Genomic DNA, 16,948 nt, shown 5'->3' on the forward strand with positions numbered 1-16,948 from the left:
CATTGGTAGTTTGATAGAGATTGCACTGAATCTGTATATTGCTTTGGGTAGTATAGTCATTTTCACAATGTTGATTCTTCCAATCCAAGAACATAGGATATCTCGCCACCTGTTTGTATCATCTTTAATTTCTTTCATCAGTGTCTTACAGTTTTATGCATACGGTTCTTTTGTCTCCTTAGGTAGGTTTATTCCTAGGTATTTTATTCTTTTTGTTGCAATGGTAAATGGGAGTGTTTCCTTAATTTGTCTTTCATATTTTTCATCATTAGTGTAGAGGAATGCAAGAGATTTCTGTGCATTAATTCTGTATCCTGCTATTCTACCAAATTCATTGATTAGCTCTAGTAGTTTTCTGGTAGCATCTTTAGGATTCTCTATGTATAGTATCATGTCATCTGCAAACAGTGACAGTTTTACTTCTTCTTTTCTGATTTGTATTCCTTTTATTTCTTTTTCTTCTCTGATTGCTGTGGCTAAAACTTCCAAAAACTATGTTGAATAATAGTGGTGAGAGTGAGCAACCTTATCTTGTTCCTGATCTTAGAGGAAATGGTTTCAATTTTTCACCATTGAGAATGATGTTGGATGTGGGTTTGTCATATATAGCTTTTATTATGTTGAGGTAGGTTCCCTCTCTGTCTACTTTCTGGAGTTTTTATCATAAATGGATGTTGAATTTTGTCAAACCCAAAAGCTTTTTCTGCATCTGTTGAGATTATCATATGGTTTCTCTCCTTCAATTTGTTAATATGGTGTATCACATTGATTGATTTGTGTATATTGAAGAATTCTTGCATTCCTGGGATAAACCCCACTTGATCATGATGTATGATCCTTTTAATGTGCTGTTGGAGTCTGTTTGCTTGTATTTTGTTGAGGATTTTTGCATCTTTGTTCATCAGAGATATTGGCCTGTAGTTTTCTTTTGTTGTGACATCTTTGGTTTTGGTATCTGCATGATGGTGGCCTTGTAGAATGAGTTTGGGAGTGTTCCTCCCTCTGCTATATTTTGCAAGAGTTTGAGAAGGATAGGTGTTAGCTCTTCTCTAAATGTTTGATAGAATTCGCCTGTATCACTGTGTTTTTGATTTGCATTTCCCTAATGATTAATAATGCTGAGTGCCTTTCTATGTGCTTATTGGACACTTGTGCAAGTTCTTTGGAAAGATGTCTATTCAAAACCTTTGGCTGTTTTTAATTTGCTTGTCTTTTTATTACTGAGCTGTATGACCTCTTGATACAAGTCCCTTATTAGATACATAATTTGCAAATATTTTTTCCTTTTCTATAGGTTGTCTTTTCCTTCCTTGATCATTACTTACAGAAAAATTCCTATTCATTTTGAGAAACTGTTTGAAAAATGCTCTTATTGACACAGTGGGGGAAGGACAGGGTTAAAAGTTGTAACATTAAGAACAAGTAACGCGGGGCCTCCCTGGTGGCGCAAGTGGTTGAGAGTCCGCCTGCCGATGCAGGGGATACGGGTTCGTGCCCCGGTCTGGGAGGATCCCATATGCCGCGGAGCGGCTGGGCCCGTGAGCCATGGCCGCTGAGCCTGCGCGTCCGGAGCCTGCGCGTCCGGAGCCTGTGCTCCGCAACGGGGGAGGCCACAAGAGTGAGAGGCCCGCATACCGCCAAAAAAAAAAAAAAAAAAAAAAAAAAAAAAAAGAACAAGTAACGCGTTATGGCCTATGTTACTTGTAAAGGAATACCTGAGCCAAGCTAATGTTATTAAGAGAAGAGAAAAAGTTACTAGCTCTCTTCTTAGGTGTCTATTTCCAAACAAGCCTTGATAGTTAAAGAAAAATCACACTGAAACATGTTGCATGTAAGAGTTTTAATTTGAGGACATCTTTTAATACGAGCAGATTGTGGGGGTTAGGTTATCAGTGTGACAAACTGTTAAAAGAATAAACTTGACTAGAATAATAATGTAGAAATGAAACGAGAAAGGGCAATCGAAAACAGAATGTAGAGATAAGAACAACCCAAATCATTTTAGAGAGCTCAGAAATGATTAAGAATGATTAAGAAGACTGTCTGAACCCAGAATAAACTTATAATGCCGACACAGCCATACAGAGCAAAGCAATGCTTTCTCTTTATAAATAAGGGAAAAATTACAAAGAGCTTACGCTGGATAACTTAGCATTTTAAGGAATTCTACAGGGAATCCTTTATAAAACAAACGTTTTATATAGAGAGAGTCAAAAAAAAGCAATAACGATCTTCAGATGCATTATTTCTTACTACATGATTGGAAAGAATGGTAAGATGATTTGCAAAACTACCTTCAAACTATTAAAAATGTCATAACTTTGGTCACTTAAAATTAATGAAGCTTAATATGATAATTCAATTGCAGATAAAGTTCTAAAACTATCATAATGCAATATGGTAAATAAGGGTAATACACACTTAATCCTCAGTACCAATTATTTTATTTACATCATATGTTAACAGTGTATTTCAAGGTCCCATCCTCCAATTCTTGGTTTGGAGATGCTAATGTAGGCTAAGATTTTTCTAAAACTTACTTCTTTTTAAATTTGGCTTTTTGCCTTAGAACAGTTTGTCCCTAAAATAAAAAACTCACTCCCAAATAATAGAACTAAAGAAACATTTGCTTCTCTTACCTTTACTTACTGACAGGAGAAGATTTGGATCTCTTGGATGGAATTTCAGCTCATTGATAGCATTTCCATGGCCAACATAGTGCTATAATAAATTTAAAACATTTCTTCAACTTTCATATAAAAATCAATAAATTCTTTTTCATTAATCTTAGAAGAGTGGAAAAATAGTTTCACTTGAAATAGTGGTTCTCAACCTTGGCTGCATATTAAAAGCACCCAACTTGCAGGAAAAATAAAAGATGTTCAAGTCCCATTTGCAGATATTCTGAGCCACAGCAAGGATTTAAAAGATTTTCAGGTGATTCTAATGTACCCCCAAGGTTAACGTGATTTGTGAAATTTCTTTTAGTATCAACTTCCATGGCTTCAGTTTTCAGTTCTTTACAAGGTGCTCTTGACTCTATATGCCCTATTTAGGGGATTTTGGAAAATGAGCCAACTCTTTTCTTATTGTTCATTTAAAGCCTCTCAGACTAAAGCAAGACAAAAGGACAGAAATTATTTTAAAAGAAAATAGTTCAAATGAAAAAATTTTCCCACTTATTCCTTAATTTGCATTACCCAAATGTGACAAAGGTCTCAAAAGACTTGTCTAAATGAAGCAATAGGCAAAGTACAAACCAAATTAGAAATTGCACAGACACTGACTGTTTTAAATTCAACGTGACAAGCTTTTGCAGGTGTGCATTCAAAGAAAAAAAGATCTATAATTTAACAAGAAAACCCACCTTTATGCACTGCATTGTTATGGGATTAATTATCCTAATTATGCCTCTAGATCCAGCTACAGCCAGCAGAGGATGGCTTGTATTGCTATCATATGTCCATGCACAAGTGTAAAAGTTCTCATCAGCCTAAGAAATGCCAGTTAAGAAATATAATTTGCTTTTGAAAGGTAAACACATCAATGATCACAATACTATACACAAAAACCTCCAAAGAACTGCTGAAGTTTTTGACAAAGAAGTTCCCATTTTTCTTTACACTACCAGGTTTAACCAATGGAGATTTTAGGTCTAAAATCTATACCAAATGATCAAACAAATCCAGTCCTTCCACTCAGTTTTTTTTTTTTTTTGGTGGTATGCAGGCCTCTCACTGTTGTGGCCTCTCACGTTGCGGAGCACAGGATCCGGACGCGCAGGCTCAGCACTCATGGTTCACGGGCCCAGGTGCTCCGCGGCATGTGGGATCTTCCCAGACCAGGGCACGAACCCGTGTCCCTTGCATCGGCAGGCGGGCTTTCAACCACTGCGCCACCAGGGAAGCCCCTTCCACTCAGTTTTGATTACTATTTTGCTGTTTGCATAACTATTTACCTCTGTCTTTTGAAAGCAGCCATAGCCAATGTGTAAATGAATGGGCATGGCTGTGTCCCAAATAAAAATTTATTTACAAAAACGGGTGGCCAGGGGCTTCCCTGGTGGCGCAGTGGTTGAGAGTCCGCCTGCCAATGCAGGGGACAGGGGTTCGTGCCCTGGTCCGGGAAGATCCCACATGCCGTGGAGCAGCTGGGCCCGTGAGCCGTGGCCGCTGAGCCTGTGCATCCAGAGCCTGTGCTCCACAATGGGAGAGGCCACAACAGTGAGAGGCCAGCGTACCACAAAAAAAACAAAACAAAACAAAACAAAAAACAGGTGGCCAGCTCTATAGGCTGTAATTTGCTGATCCTGGCTCTATCTCAGTAACTCTATGTGCCTCTAGATAAAGATCAATATTCAGTTTTCCACCTTTTCCTGTGTGAGACCTTCCCAGTATGGCTACAGGTCACTTCTTTTCTTATCACCTAAGGGAAAACTAAATGTTCCTGCATTTTCTTATTTGCTAGCTTTTTCAAATGGATCTGGAAGAAATCTTATCACCAAGCTTTGACTGTTGTACCCTTTGGCTTTTTAAAGCGTTTTCTTTATAAACCCATGTTTTACAGTATTTCCTAAGCAAACTGCACATGTTTATTTTTTCCCTGTAGGCTTTGATGACCAAATACTTGGTATGACTGCCAGGCACAGCTTCTGACTAATCCAAGTTCACCAATATAACTGCCTTGAAATGATAAAATTCCAAGCAAGGTCAAAGAAACAGGAAGTTTCTGCTATCATTTTCTATTACAGGATTTCCAATGCTCATCTCCAGATACCCACACTGTCCTCTTTCATATCCACCCTACAATGGCTTTCTAGGAATCAGGAAAACTAGATACTAGGAATCTTCTGGGTGACAGTGAAGGATAGCATTGGTTAAAGTTAAGAAAGGACAATATAACTTTAGAGAACTAACTAATTTACAAAAGTTTTGGGGTACTTATTGAAAGTCAATTTCTTTAGCCAACAATATGGAAAACCCAGGAAAGGATACATCAGCATCCACATAAGATTGCAACAACCGGATTTCTCCTTGTGAGTGACATTCATATAAGGTAACCTAATGAAAACAAAAATACAGTAAATTTTATCTCAAATGTAGAAACACACTCTTCAGCTTTTGAACATATTTTAGTCACAAATGTATCTCAAAGATGCTACAGAAACTACTGCTTTAAAATGGCTCCTTTAAACTTAAGGAAGCTATTATAAAGCCTAATGCATTACATAATTTTCAGAATATATTAAATACTACAGTAATAATAATGGTTTCTGTTTCCAATGTTTTCAACTTTTATCTCATCCATCTAATTGCACCAACTTTTCCAAGTAAATAAAGTTGAATACCTCACAGTAAAGTATAACTACTCCCTAAAACTGTAGTTTATCTTTTTTTTTTTTTTGGCTGCACCACAAGGCTTGCAGGATCCAAGTTCCCTGACCAGGGAATGAACCCAGGCCTATGGCAGGGAGTCCCAACCACCGGACCATCAGGGAATTCCCGTGGTTTATCCTCTTTTAAAGCTTTAAAGTCTTTGGATAGTTTTAGAGCATTATTAATTACATATAAGAAAATCTAGGACTTCCCTGGTGGCACAGTGGTTAAGAATCCACCTGCCAATGCAGGGGACACAGGTTCGAGCCCTGGTCCAGGAAGATCCCACATACCACGGAGCAACAAAGCCCGTGCGCTACAACTACTGAGCCTGCACTCTAGAGCCCGCGAGCCACAAGTACTGAAGCCCGTGTGCCTAGAGCTGGTGCTCTGCAACAAGAGAAGCCACTGCAATAAGAAGCCCGTGCACTGCAACAAAGAATAGCCCCTGCTCGCCACAACTAGAGAAAGCTCACGTGCAGCAACAAAGACCCAACACAGCCAAAAATAAATAAATTAATTAAATTAAAAAAAAAAGAAAACCTAAAATTTGCCTAATAATTTTCTCATGGACATTGCTCATCAAATATTAACTTTCTGATGTACAGTGGCCTTTTCGTCACACATTCTAAAATTAATAATATATACACTTTATTCAATTATGTACAGTTGTCCCTTGGTATCTGCCAGGGATTGCTTCCAGAACTCCCCACAGATACCAAAATCTGAGGATGCTCAAGTTCCTTATATAAAATGGCATAGTGTATGCATATAACCTCACACATCCTCCCATATACTTTAAGTCATCTCTAGACCACTATGACATCTAATACAATGTAAATGCTATATAAATAGTTGCCAGCACAAAGCAAATTCAAGTTCTGCTTTTTGGAACTTTCTGGAATTTTCTTTTCTGAATATTTTTGATCCACACTTGGTTGAATCTGTGGATGTGGAACCCACAGATACAGAGGGCTTACTCTATAATACTATTTTTTTTATAAATTTCTTTCCATTCTTCTTACAGCTTAGTCATGTTAGCAACAACCTGTTATTAATCTTAATATAAGTCTATAAGAACTCTATAAAGATCCTTTAAATCATCTATCATCACCTATTAACAAGATAATTGCTACATAAATATTCTAAAAAAAATTCCTTATATGGATGCTAACTAGGTTGTCTTAAGAGATTATTTTGTTTTGTTTTTGTTTCTTTTTTTAAAAAAGAAGTCCAAACAGCAGACCTTTTTATAATTCAGTAACGTATAATTCAATGTCATTTTAAATGAGAACAGGGATTCTTTTTGTTAGAAAGCCTGGAACATTACAATGAGCATACTGGAGCACAAATTATACTAATTCTAATTATACTAATATGATGGTGAAGTTAGTGAAGTATAATCAGGCTTATAGTGATGTCTGAAAAGTGGATTCAAATGAATTAATGGATTATGTTCCCAATTTTCGGAAAAATAACCTTAATCTCTTCTTCAAACTACATCAATTTCCCTCTGAATTGTTGTTTTCAAGCTACATATCACAACCTACATTTGGCTAAACACCAAAAAAAGCTGTTATCCCAGGTTATCAACTTGAGTATAGAGTTTCAAATTTTCATAACTTCAATGACCAGTAAAAGCAACAGAGCCTTAAATGTAATTAAAACTTCCTTAAAGACTTCCAGGAAATTACTTAAAGCCAAATTTTACTTTTTAGAAAACAGGAATGGCAAAGTTCTAGCCCAGAATAGATGCATGTGTGTTTGTATGATTCTCAAACTTTCAGAATAAAAAAGGAAAAAAGCTTGGAAATATGCTGACATTTGAAAAATACTCAGCTGACAACTCCCCAAGTTAGTTTTGATTGAGAACAGAATACTAACACTAAAACAGCAAACAAATATAGGAAATGGCGTGCATTAAAAATCATGGTCTTTTATTTCTCTAAAAAGCTTAGCACAATTACTAAAGAAGCATAAAATTTAATTTCACTCGATTAAAATAATAATTTATGGAACACCTCTCAGATTCACCTCCTTCCCCTCCCCTCTTGTGCTAAAGGTAAAGAAAGTGACTTTGTTTATTGTCAATCCATATCAATTAGTCAATTTCCTCCATCTTTCTTTTTCCAAATACGCCAATCTATTTCTCTGTTACTTCTCATAACTCTTAGTACAGTACTAATGAATAAGCAGAATGTCAGCTAATACAGTAAAGACTTATCAGGAGAACAACTTTTCCGAAGTGATTTCAGCTTAACAGAAAACTCCTGATTCTCCCTGGTAAGCACTAGGGAAATCTTTCTTTTTCCCATTCATTTAGAAGTGAATGGAAGTAAACAAGTCTTTGCAATCCACTTTTTCAGCCCCAGGTTTAACTAAAAAGTTTAATCATTGACATCAAAACATGCCCAGCATGTTTTTTTCCATGCATTCTCTTAGTTCAAGATACTCTGGCTTCCTAAAAACAATTCAAAACAAATGTTTATTGCATATACTTAAAATATTTTCAGTAACTATTACATAAATCCACTGGATTTACGCCTTCCATTTACAGAGAGCAACTAATTATGTTTATTATTTTTAAGAAATCACAGACTTTTTACCCTAAACTGACAAACAACTATTACAGTCACTTCTAACAAGCAAGGTCAATTTTTTCAGCCACTCAAAACAAAATATTTATGAGTACAAAATGTAAATAAACCTGTTTCATGAACAATTGGGAGTATATATGAAATAAAGATATATTTTCATTCATGAATATTACTTTTAATTTTGTCAGTTTCTAGAATGCTTCACTTTTACATAAAGGAACAATATTGTCAAACCAGCTATACAAAGTTTACTTCAAAATCATTACACTTCAATGTTATATTAACACCAGACTCTGATAAGCCAAATGCCAAACAGTCCCCTTAACACTCACTCTGTTGCTTCCTACAGTTGCAAACACTAATGGATCTCCTTCTTTACTGTGCCAGTTAAACTGAACTCCAAACAATGGCTGATTATGATCTTCCTATAAAATAACCAAGAAACAAGAAAAATTAATATATTTTAGAAACCAAAAAATGGTACTAAACTGACCATTCCCATTACAACTTTTTTCCAAAATGCAAGCTGCAGTTTTATATATCATACATAAACTGACTTTTGACACTTAAAAGGTATCTGTTAGTCCAGTTTTCACATTTTAGAATACTGGTGCATGATAAAGCTTTATAACAATTAAAGATTTAGATCAAAGGTTAGGTAACAAGTACTCATCAATGAAAATACTTTGATAGTTGCCTTCTATATTCTTAAACCCAACTGCACGCTTCTGAATCAAAATAAAATGGATACTTGTGGTAAAGGCATTTAACCCCTTAGAACATAAGGACACAATTTATTTTTCTGAAATAACAAATAACCTAACAGTTAATATAGTTTCTCCAGTACTCATTAAACTTTATTAGGTTTAATTTCCCTCGTACAGTGAAGCATATCAGACTCCATTCAAATCACTGCTTTCTACAGTTCTATAGAAACAACTTTAAATAACCTTGAATTTGGGTCCTAAAAGAAAAACCACCCAAGAAGTTTTATAATGAACAAGAATACTTGAACAGTGGGGGCCAGGGGAGGCAGTGGGCTGTAACTTCACAGTTACCAGGAGGCTATAAGGAGATGTAAAAAAACAAGTATTCAGGTTTTTAAAATTTTTTATTTTACATTGGAGTAGAGTTGATTAACAATGTTGTATTAGTTTCAGGTGCACAGCAAAGTGATTCAGCCATACATATACAGCTTTTTCAAATTCTTTTCCCATTTAGGCCACCACAGAATACTGAGCAGAGTTCCCTGTGCTACAAGTATTCAGTTTTGTTCACGAAGTTATTTTTCAGCCTTAATTATACTGGCAATCTCCTGGTGTTTAATAGTAACTTTCATATTCACTTTAAGGCACTGTTTTCACTTTTAAAGTATAACAACATTTATTTCTTATCCTTTAAAAAGCCATAGCTTTAGGCTTTGGAAATATTTAATCAAAATATCCAAATGGCAGTTAAAACCACCTTCCAGATATACTACGTAAAAATAGGTTAATATACCTAAATATTAACATGAAACTACAATGGACACTTAGCTTTAGAAGGAAAAAAAAACCCAACAACCACTGAGATTAATTTCCCTCCTTTTAAGACAATATAATTTTAAACACTGAGCAATGAATTTTGCTACATAGACAGGAAAATAATTTCTATAAAGCCATAGCTTCTTACGCTTTCCGAAGACTTTAAAGTATATTTAGATATTTTAAAAAGAATCTATCTAACATATGTATAAGATAATATAATGTATATTTTTGCTCAGCACAGGAAAAACACCCCCAAATTTAAAAAACAGGAAATGAATATATGTAAAACATTTAAAGTAAATATCAGTAATCCTTTTTAAAAATAAAAAGACTATTGAGGAAGGCAGTAATCTAAATAACTCCAACCTATTATTTTTTCCAAATATTGAATATTCAAAAAAATTTTTTAATTTCTACCTTTTTCTTTGAAAACAATTACAAATAAAAGAGTTAAATTTTTAAAGACTGCACAAAGACATCTGTTTCAATTTATGCTAACTCAAAGTTAATGAGTCACATTCAGTTTTTTTCAGTAACAGGTACCAGGAAGTGGCTTATGCTTTTAAGTTTTACCAAAATATGAAGAGTAACATTTCTCAAAATCAATAAAAACAGTAAAGAAAAACCAGATGCAATACTAGGTACTACCCATTTAATGTAAAACAAACCAAAAAAAGCTAAACAAATGTGGAATGGATTATAATAACTATGCAGTCTGCCCTACAAACAAAACTTCGGATGATTATAATTTTATCATATTTTTAACTTGACAGAGTATCCTGAGCATAAAATGTTTACCACTGAGAAATAACTCTGGAGCCCATCATTCAGCACATAGACTGTGTCTTTCTGTACATACCTTGAGACTATTTACACATTTGAAAGAATATTTGCATTTCTTTGACTTCCATTTTCCCTTCCCCCAACTTTTCCTTCCAGGCGCGTTTGGCGTATTTGTAGGTGTATCAGGGCGTTCAGTGTTTGTACCACTTTCTATACTGACAGCATCATCCTATGAGCAGCAAATCAGAAAAAATTATATGAAACAGCAATACTATACTTAGGAAATGAGTTCATACTGGGTAGCTACTGACTGGCCTAAAAGAATTAATTAAGAAATCCTGCAAGAAATGAAGAAATTTATTCTTGTCTCCAAATAAAAATAAAACGCAAACACATTAGGATTTGTGGATATTTGATATTTCAGCAAAAATATAAACAAAAAAGCTAACCATGATGATGCTAATGGTAAGAATAATACTGCCTTTAAATAACAAGGCACTGGTCTGTGCCAGCCACTTTATTACATTGCCTCACTTCATCTTTACTGCCCTTCATACAAGGTATTGTTAGGTAAGGAAGTGTTGCTTAGAGAGCCTAAATGGTGTCTTGCTGGTTAGTGCTGCTGGTATTCAAAACCAAAAGCTATGACTCTTAAATCTGACTGACCTACATGTCTTCATAATTTATTTGACTGCTGCTCAGTTTGGAGCATGGGAGTGGGTAGCCGTTTGAGGCTACAGTGTTAGTGCTTCCTACTTTAGAGGAAAATCCTGATTATCATTCAAACTCTGCTTATTTATAACACTTAAACCATTTAGAATATTTTTAGGTTCTACATGTTATGTGCTATATACAAGTGAAATCTGACTCATAGCTCTAGAATACTCATATGACAGATCTCCAGAAACTCACTGTAAAGTAAAATTCTTCCAAATGTAGAAATGACTGCAGGAAACCTTGAAAATTCACCTAATTTATACCCTGTCTCCAGTCCGCAAGCTATATTAATGGTTCTCTACTCTGAGAACAGGATTTCACTACCTCCTTTGATTACACATTCCAAAGTGTTCCTTGGAATAAAGAGATTTATTTAAACCTATATCACCTTAGGGCAGCAGTTACTAAATTCATTCCAGAGGAAGCTTTTTTTTCATGGAGTGCCTATTAACACCTATGAGAACACATATTAGGAACCATTGTCTTAGAGGTTATTTTTAAATTATTGCTTCTTAAAGTTGGTTTTATGATATTACAGATCATTAAAAATTAACTGGAGTATCAAAAAGTATATTAAAAATTCATATTAATTCCTTTAAAACTATATGGTATTATACAGTAGTTCTTAGGGGTGGTTTTTCAAAACGAATGGTTCCTACCAAAATGGAACGCTTTAAAAAAAAAATACACAAATCATTCTAAAATATACTGGTTATCTAGGGTGAAAAAAGAGAATGAAGTGGATAGATGGCACATAGTAATGCTCAATATCTAGACTGTAATTTCATGTAAATACAATCAGCTTTTATAGATATAGAAATGTAAAACTTTAGAGTTCAGTTCCTAGGTTGAAATCACTGGGTTTTTTGTTGTTGTTGTTGTTTTAATTTTTATTTATTTAGGCTGCCCGGGGTCTTAGTTGCGGCATGCATGTGGGATCTAGTTCCTTGACCAGAAACTAAACCCGGACCCCCGCATTGGAAGTGCAGATTCTTACTCACCGGACCACCGGGGAAGTCCTGAAATCACTGTTAATCTCTATTTCTCCCTACCTTTCAGCTGTATTTACACAGATAAAACCTAGTGTAGAAAACAATTTTGTGTTTCACTGGAAAACTATGTAACCACTGCACGCTCTTCCATGTTATCAGATTATTCTAACCCCCTTCACTGCCTTTGAACAATCTTACATTTCTCACACTGTGCATAATCCAAAGGTAGAGGTTCAAATGTCTTTCCTTTCACGCTGAAGAAAAGTTTTTGTCTCCATTTGCAATTTCATCTCTACATTCCTTTAATCCATATACATTTGTACTGTTTGACTTACACTTGCCCAGTTCCCTCATATGAGTAAAATAAAATGTTTCTGAAAATTTATTCTTTTTCTGAAAATTATCTTTCAACACTAGAGAAATGAAATAATAAAACGGTTAGACATTTATTCACTAGCTTCTTCCCAGTCTGGAAAATTCTTCTTTCCATTCTAAGAATCCAACTGCTAATCAAGAAGCCACACAAAACACTGTTAATAATCGGGGCACATTACATGTATGTGTATGTGTGTGTGTGTATGTGTATAAACTTTTAACCACTTAATTTACCCATCTCCTCAAATAGGCAAATCAAGATCAAATGGAAATCAAACAAATGGAAATGAAATACAGTCACAATGCTTTCATTTTTTCTTTAAATTCAAACCTTTCCTAAGTATCTAATATGTGTACAAGCTGACTTCCACCTTGGCCCCTCATCAAAATACAGAATGGTACTATGCAACAGATATGGCACTACCATCTGCATTTGCTCAACAAGGAAACAGGGATAGTAATTTGGCCCTTAATCTTGCCACAGGCTGCTTAAGCAAAAGACACGTCTCCAGATTCAGCCTTCTGATCTCAGTACCAGACAACAATTAGTATTCTTCTATAAGCTAACTACTCTGCAGTCATATGAAAAAGTTAATAGAATGGCAGATACATATAAAACAAACTTAAAATAGGTCGGATGTTAACGAGATTTACTGTGCTGATCATTTTGCAATGTATACAAATATCGAATCATTATGTTGTGCATCTGAAATAATATAATGTTATTAGTCAATTATACCTCAATTGAAAAAAATTTTAATGTCCTTTCAATTCTTTGATTCACTTTAACCGTAGCAAGCGCTCAGACTACCTTCACTCCAACTCAAAAACACCATATTCTTTCCTCCACTTGCTTTTGGCCTTCCTGTCATTATTTGGCTCCCTCAAGAGTAAAACCACTGCCCTTGTTAGCTTTTTCTGAACTCATTTTTATACAGAGTTCTCTACTCGCTTCCCTTAACCTATGTCCTAGATCTGGGTCCCTGGATGAAATTCAGAGGACCTGTGAACTTAAGCGGCAAAATAAACAAATACATAAATAAATTTAAAGTTGCATTTTAATTTTCACTATCTTTAAGTGAAATCTATTACTTCCTTCTATTATAATGCAGGCAGCATACATGCTAATGTTACTGTAGCTGTGACTTTCTCACCAATGAAATCAGGTATTTTTATATCACATTATAGTAGTTGCAGATCTCAAAAATTGTCTATGCCCATCATAACTTTAAGAGTCACTGCTAGACCTAGTTACTTAATGTGCTAATAAAGAAGCACTTGATATTAAAGCACTTTATTAAAACAAATCTTAAATTTGTTTTAAAAAATTCTGTAACTTTTTAATAATTTTATCACTGATTTTGTTTGTAATCTTATATATTGTATTTTATACATTTGAAACTATTATTCTGAGAAGGTTTCACAGGATTTATTAAGGTGTCCAAGGCACAAAAAAGGTTAAAAGTCCCAGCCAAATGGAGGAACCAAAACAACGGCTTAGTCCAATCATCTAGTTCTGAATAGCTTTAGTATGCATCAAGGAGTACATTCCTCTTAAGGGTCTGTAAAAAGAAAATAACCTTTCAATTTATTTGGTTCCCTGAAATTTTCCTCAGTCTAATAGGTTATTGACATTTTCATTACATTTCTGCCTTATTAATATGTGGAAGGGCCAGAAACATAAGTCTAGACAATGTGATTACAAAAGAAGTAATAGTAATTAACACTTGTATGGTACTCATTAAGGGGCAGGCACTCTTTTCAGCACTTTACCTATATTATCTCATTTAATCCTCACAAACATCCCATGAGGTAAATACCGTTATTATCCCCATTTTAAAGATAAGAATCTAGTGCAACTAGGTCAAGCACCTTGCTCAAGATCAAGCAACCGGTAAGCAGTAGAGTGGGGATTTTAACCTAAGAGATGCAGTTTGTGCTCCTAGTCACTAACCTAATCTGCCTAGAGAAATTTAAGAAGAGGTGGAAATAAAACAGACACCAAGGGCTGGAATGAAGAGGGTCAAAAATGTTAGATCCCGATATATAATAAGATTGGGAAGCACAAACAGGAAAAAAACAGATTTAAAGTAACATTCAACACCTAAGCCTTCCAGAAATTTCAAGTCCAAATCCCACAAACTGACAATCTCCCAAATATCTTTCTTCTATCTGCAAAAAGAATTCTTTCCCATCTGTTCAGTGAAAATTCTGGTCTTGACACCATGCCATATATATGCTTCAGTCGGTGATGCAGTGATGTAGAACTTAGGAACTGGGTGTGTAAGGTACAACATTTATTCTTAAAACTAGCTAAACTGAGAAAAAGAAGAACTTACACCACCTTCCTATAACACTTTAAAGGTTTAAAAAAGATAATCGGATGTTGTTACCTCGGAGGGTTCACATTTCAGAGTAGTAATTCGTTGAATGAACTGTGAAGACATTTTGCTGACCTTATTGGATATAAACTTAAAACATGAGACTGAAAATTAATGTCAGTTCGGTCATTACTGGCGTCTCACCTAAAAACACTGGGATCAACTGTTGGGACGAACTAGAGTATTACCAAGATCCATTTAAGAGTAAAAAAAAAAAAATCTGATTCCAAAACACCTTACACATGCGAAGCCACGAGCCCACACCTAAAGACATCTACCCTGACCACAGCGGCCTAAAATCTTCCAGGTCATCCCCTTTATCTTAGTAAAAACTTACAAAAGAGTAACTGTCCCTTCTCATTCCTTCCTCAAGGGTCGTTTCCCCCTCCAAGTCAGCAGACGACCCTCTCAATTTTCCTCCTCCTGAAGAGAAGCCGACTGTCAGGCACGCCCCTTCTCCACGGACAAGACAGAAGCGGACACAAAAGCCCCTTTAAAAAAGTCACCGAAATCTCTTACGTCTAAGAGCTACTCTTCCCATCCTGGACAGTCGGTAAGGGTCTACGAGTGACACGGCCCCTAAATTCCTTTTTAAAAGTCTATTAACACACGCTGGCCCCTCCTTCCAACTGTCTAGAAAAACCTCTAACTTGCCTTTTAAACTACTGGAATCTCAGATCCGCACTCTCCCCAAATCTGCCTAAAGGCCCAGACACTCCGCATGCACGCAAAAGGATCTCAGAACCCTCTGACCTCCACCACCACGCTCTCTCTTAAACCACTCTCCTTCGTCAAGTTTCCGCTCGCTCTCGGCCGCAGCTCAAAATCCCCGTAGAGACAAGTTCGATGTTCTCCTCCACGCCCGCGTTTTCCTGAGTAGAGGGTGACACCTCTCCCTCCCCCCACAGCCGCCTGCCCGCCCCCGCGCCTACAGTTTAAAAAGAATTTGAAACTTTCACTCCAAAGTCCCGTCCGGACTGCTCAGTGCTGCACTCACATTCTCGTCTCCAGAGAGGTCCGGGTTGCTGTTCTCGTCGCTGCTCAGCTTCTGCTTCTTGGCCGCAGGCATGTCTGTTCCCGCCGGCGCTGTAGACACTTCCCTCTCGGACATATTCCTCCGCCTCCCTCCAGGTTCCTGCCGCCTAGGGCGGGGCCTCCGCCACACCGCCGTCAAGCAAGCCCGTCCGGAGCTTGCCGCAAAGTTGCCACTGCCGCCGCCACCTCCACCACTCCCCCCACTGTCGCAAACCGCGCCCAGCCGCCGAGGCGGGCGTGCGTGCGACCCCGCCACACTGCTGAAAAAGGGGCGCGCGCGCGCGCCCTCCCGCGCGGCTTCCTGGATCCTTCCCTTTCCCCACACCCGTCTTGCCCTTTTCCCGCCGCCCTCCCGGCAGTTTGCACGGAGAGGTGTGATCCTTGGCTTTCGAGGGCAATATTTCGTACGTCCCCCTTCCCCACGACCGCCTCGAAAAAGGAGAGGCGGAACTCAGAGGGATGCCCCCTCACCCCCTTCCTCCTTCCAAAGACGTTTCAGCCGCTATTGGCCCAATCCTTCGATCCCCGACCCGCTGCAAGGACTCGAAAGTCTGTGGAATGGACTAGCCTATCAATGTCCCAGGAGACGGGGTACGAGACGAGAAGTCACCTCTTGGTTTAGCGGTATATGCCAAGTGTCCTTTATCTTGAACTCGGAGAATAACGCTCTCACATTATTCATGGAACTGATCACAATCTAATTTTCGGTTGCGGAGAGAAATTTTAAAATTGTAGACTGCTTCTCACTTTCCTCCCCTACCTAGCAAATGGGAGTTACCCGCTAATGGGTGCGCATGCGCTGGGGCGTATTCTCGCGCTTGGTTGTCCGGACCCGCCTCCTCCAAGCCCCTCCTCTTTGAAATCTTGTTTGTGAACCAGGTAGTCTTCCACCGGGTTTCCGTAGTCCAGGATGGATTTCTAAACGCCACAAAATAATAATCCCTGAATGCCTCCTAGTTTCTTGATGAATATTTATTCTAGTGAATGTTTATTGCGATGAATGTTTATCCTCGTCCAATTGGTACCAATATTGGGTAGGGTTTAGGTAGGAATATACTAAAATTATTCTAGACTCCAATGAGTTACATTCCGGAGTGCTTCTTTTACCTGTTAAAGGATTATCAAGGCCGTGAAAAACAACAAGGCCTAAAAGTCAATGGTCATCTC

General features: G+C 37.1%; 1 protein-coding gene across 3 annotated transcripts in view; it reads right to left on the reverse strand.

Moving 5' to 3' along the window:
• The window catches only part of EED (embryonic ectoderm development), a 34,182-nt gene extending 18,055 nt beyond the window's left edge, over positions 1 to 16,127 (reverse strand). Inside the window, exons 1-6 of one of the 3 annotated variants that reach the window (XM_060103679.1) lie at positions 15,744 to 16,127; positions 10,358 to 10,510; positions 8,305 to 8,397; positions 4,995 to 5,060; positions 3,368 to 3,493; positions 2,640 to 2,721 (exon numbers count right to left, since the gene is read on the reverse strand). In XM_060103679.1, coding sequence (XP_059959662.1) covers positions 2,640 to 2,721; positions 3,368 to 3,493; positions 4,995 to 5,060; positions 8,305 to 8,397; positions 10,358 to 10,510; positions 15,744 to 15,857 — 634 coding nt within the window. In that variant the 5' untranslated portion in view covers positions 15,858 to 16,127. The remainder of the gene's footprint in view (positions 1 to 2,639; positions 2,722 to 3,367; positions 3,494 to 4,994; positions 5,061 to 8,304; positions 8,398 to 10,357; positions 10,511 to 15,743) is intronic. The other 2 variants (XM_060103678.1, XM_060103676.1) reach the window with 2 other exon arrangements.
• Positions 16,128 to 16,948: the final 821 nt, after the last annotated feature.

This window comes from Mesoplodon densirostris, chromosome 7 (genome assembly GCF_025265405.1).
Source record: "Mesoplodon densirostris isolate mMesDen1 chromosome 7, mMesDen1 primary haplotype, whole genome shotgun sequence".
Classification (NCBI taxonomy): domain Eukaryota; kingdom Metazoa; phylum Chordata; class Mammalia; order Artiodactyla; family Ziphiidae; genus Mesoplodon; species Mesoplodon densirostris.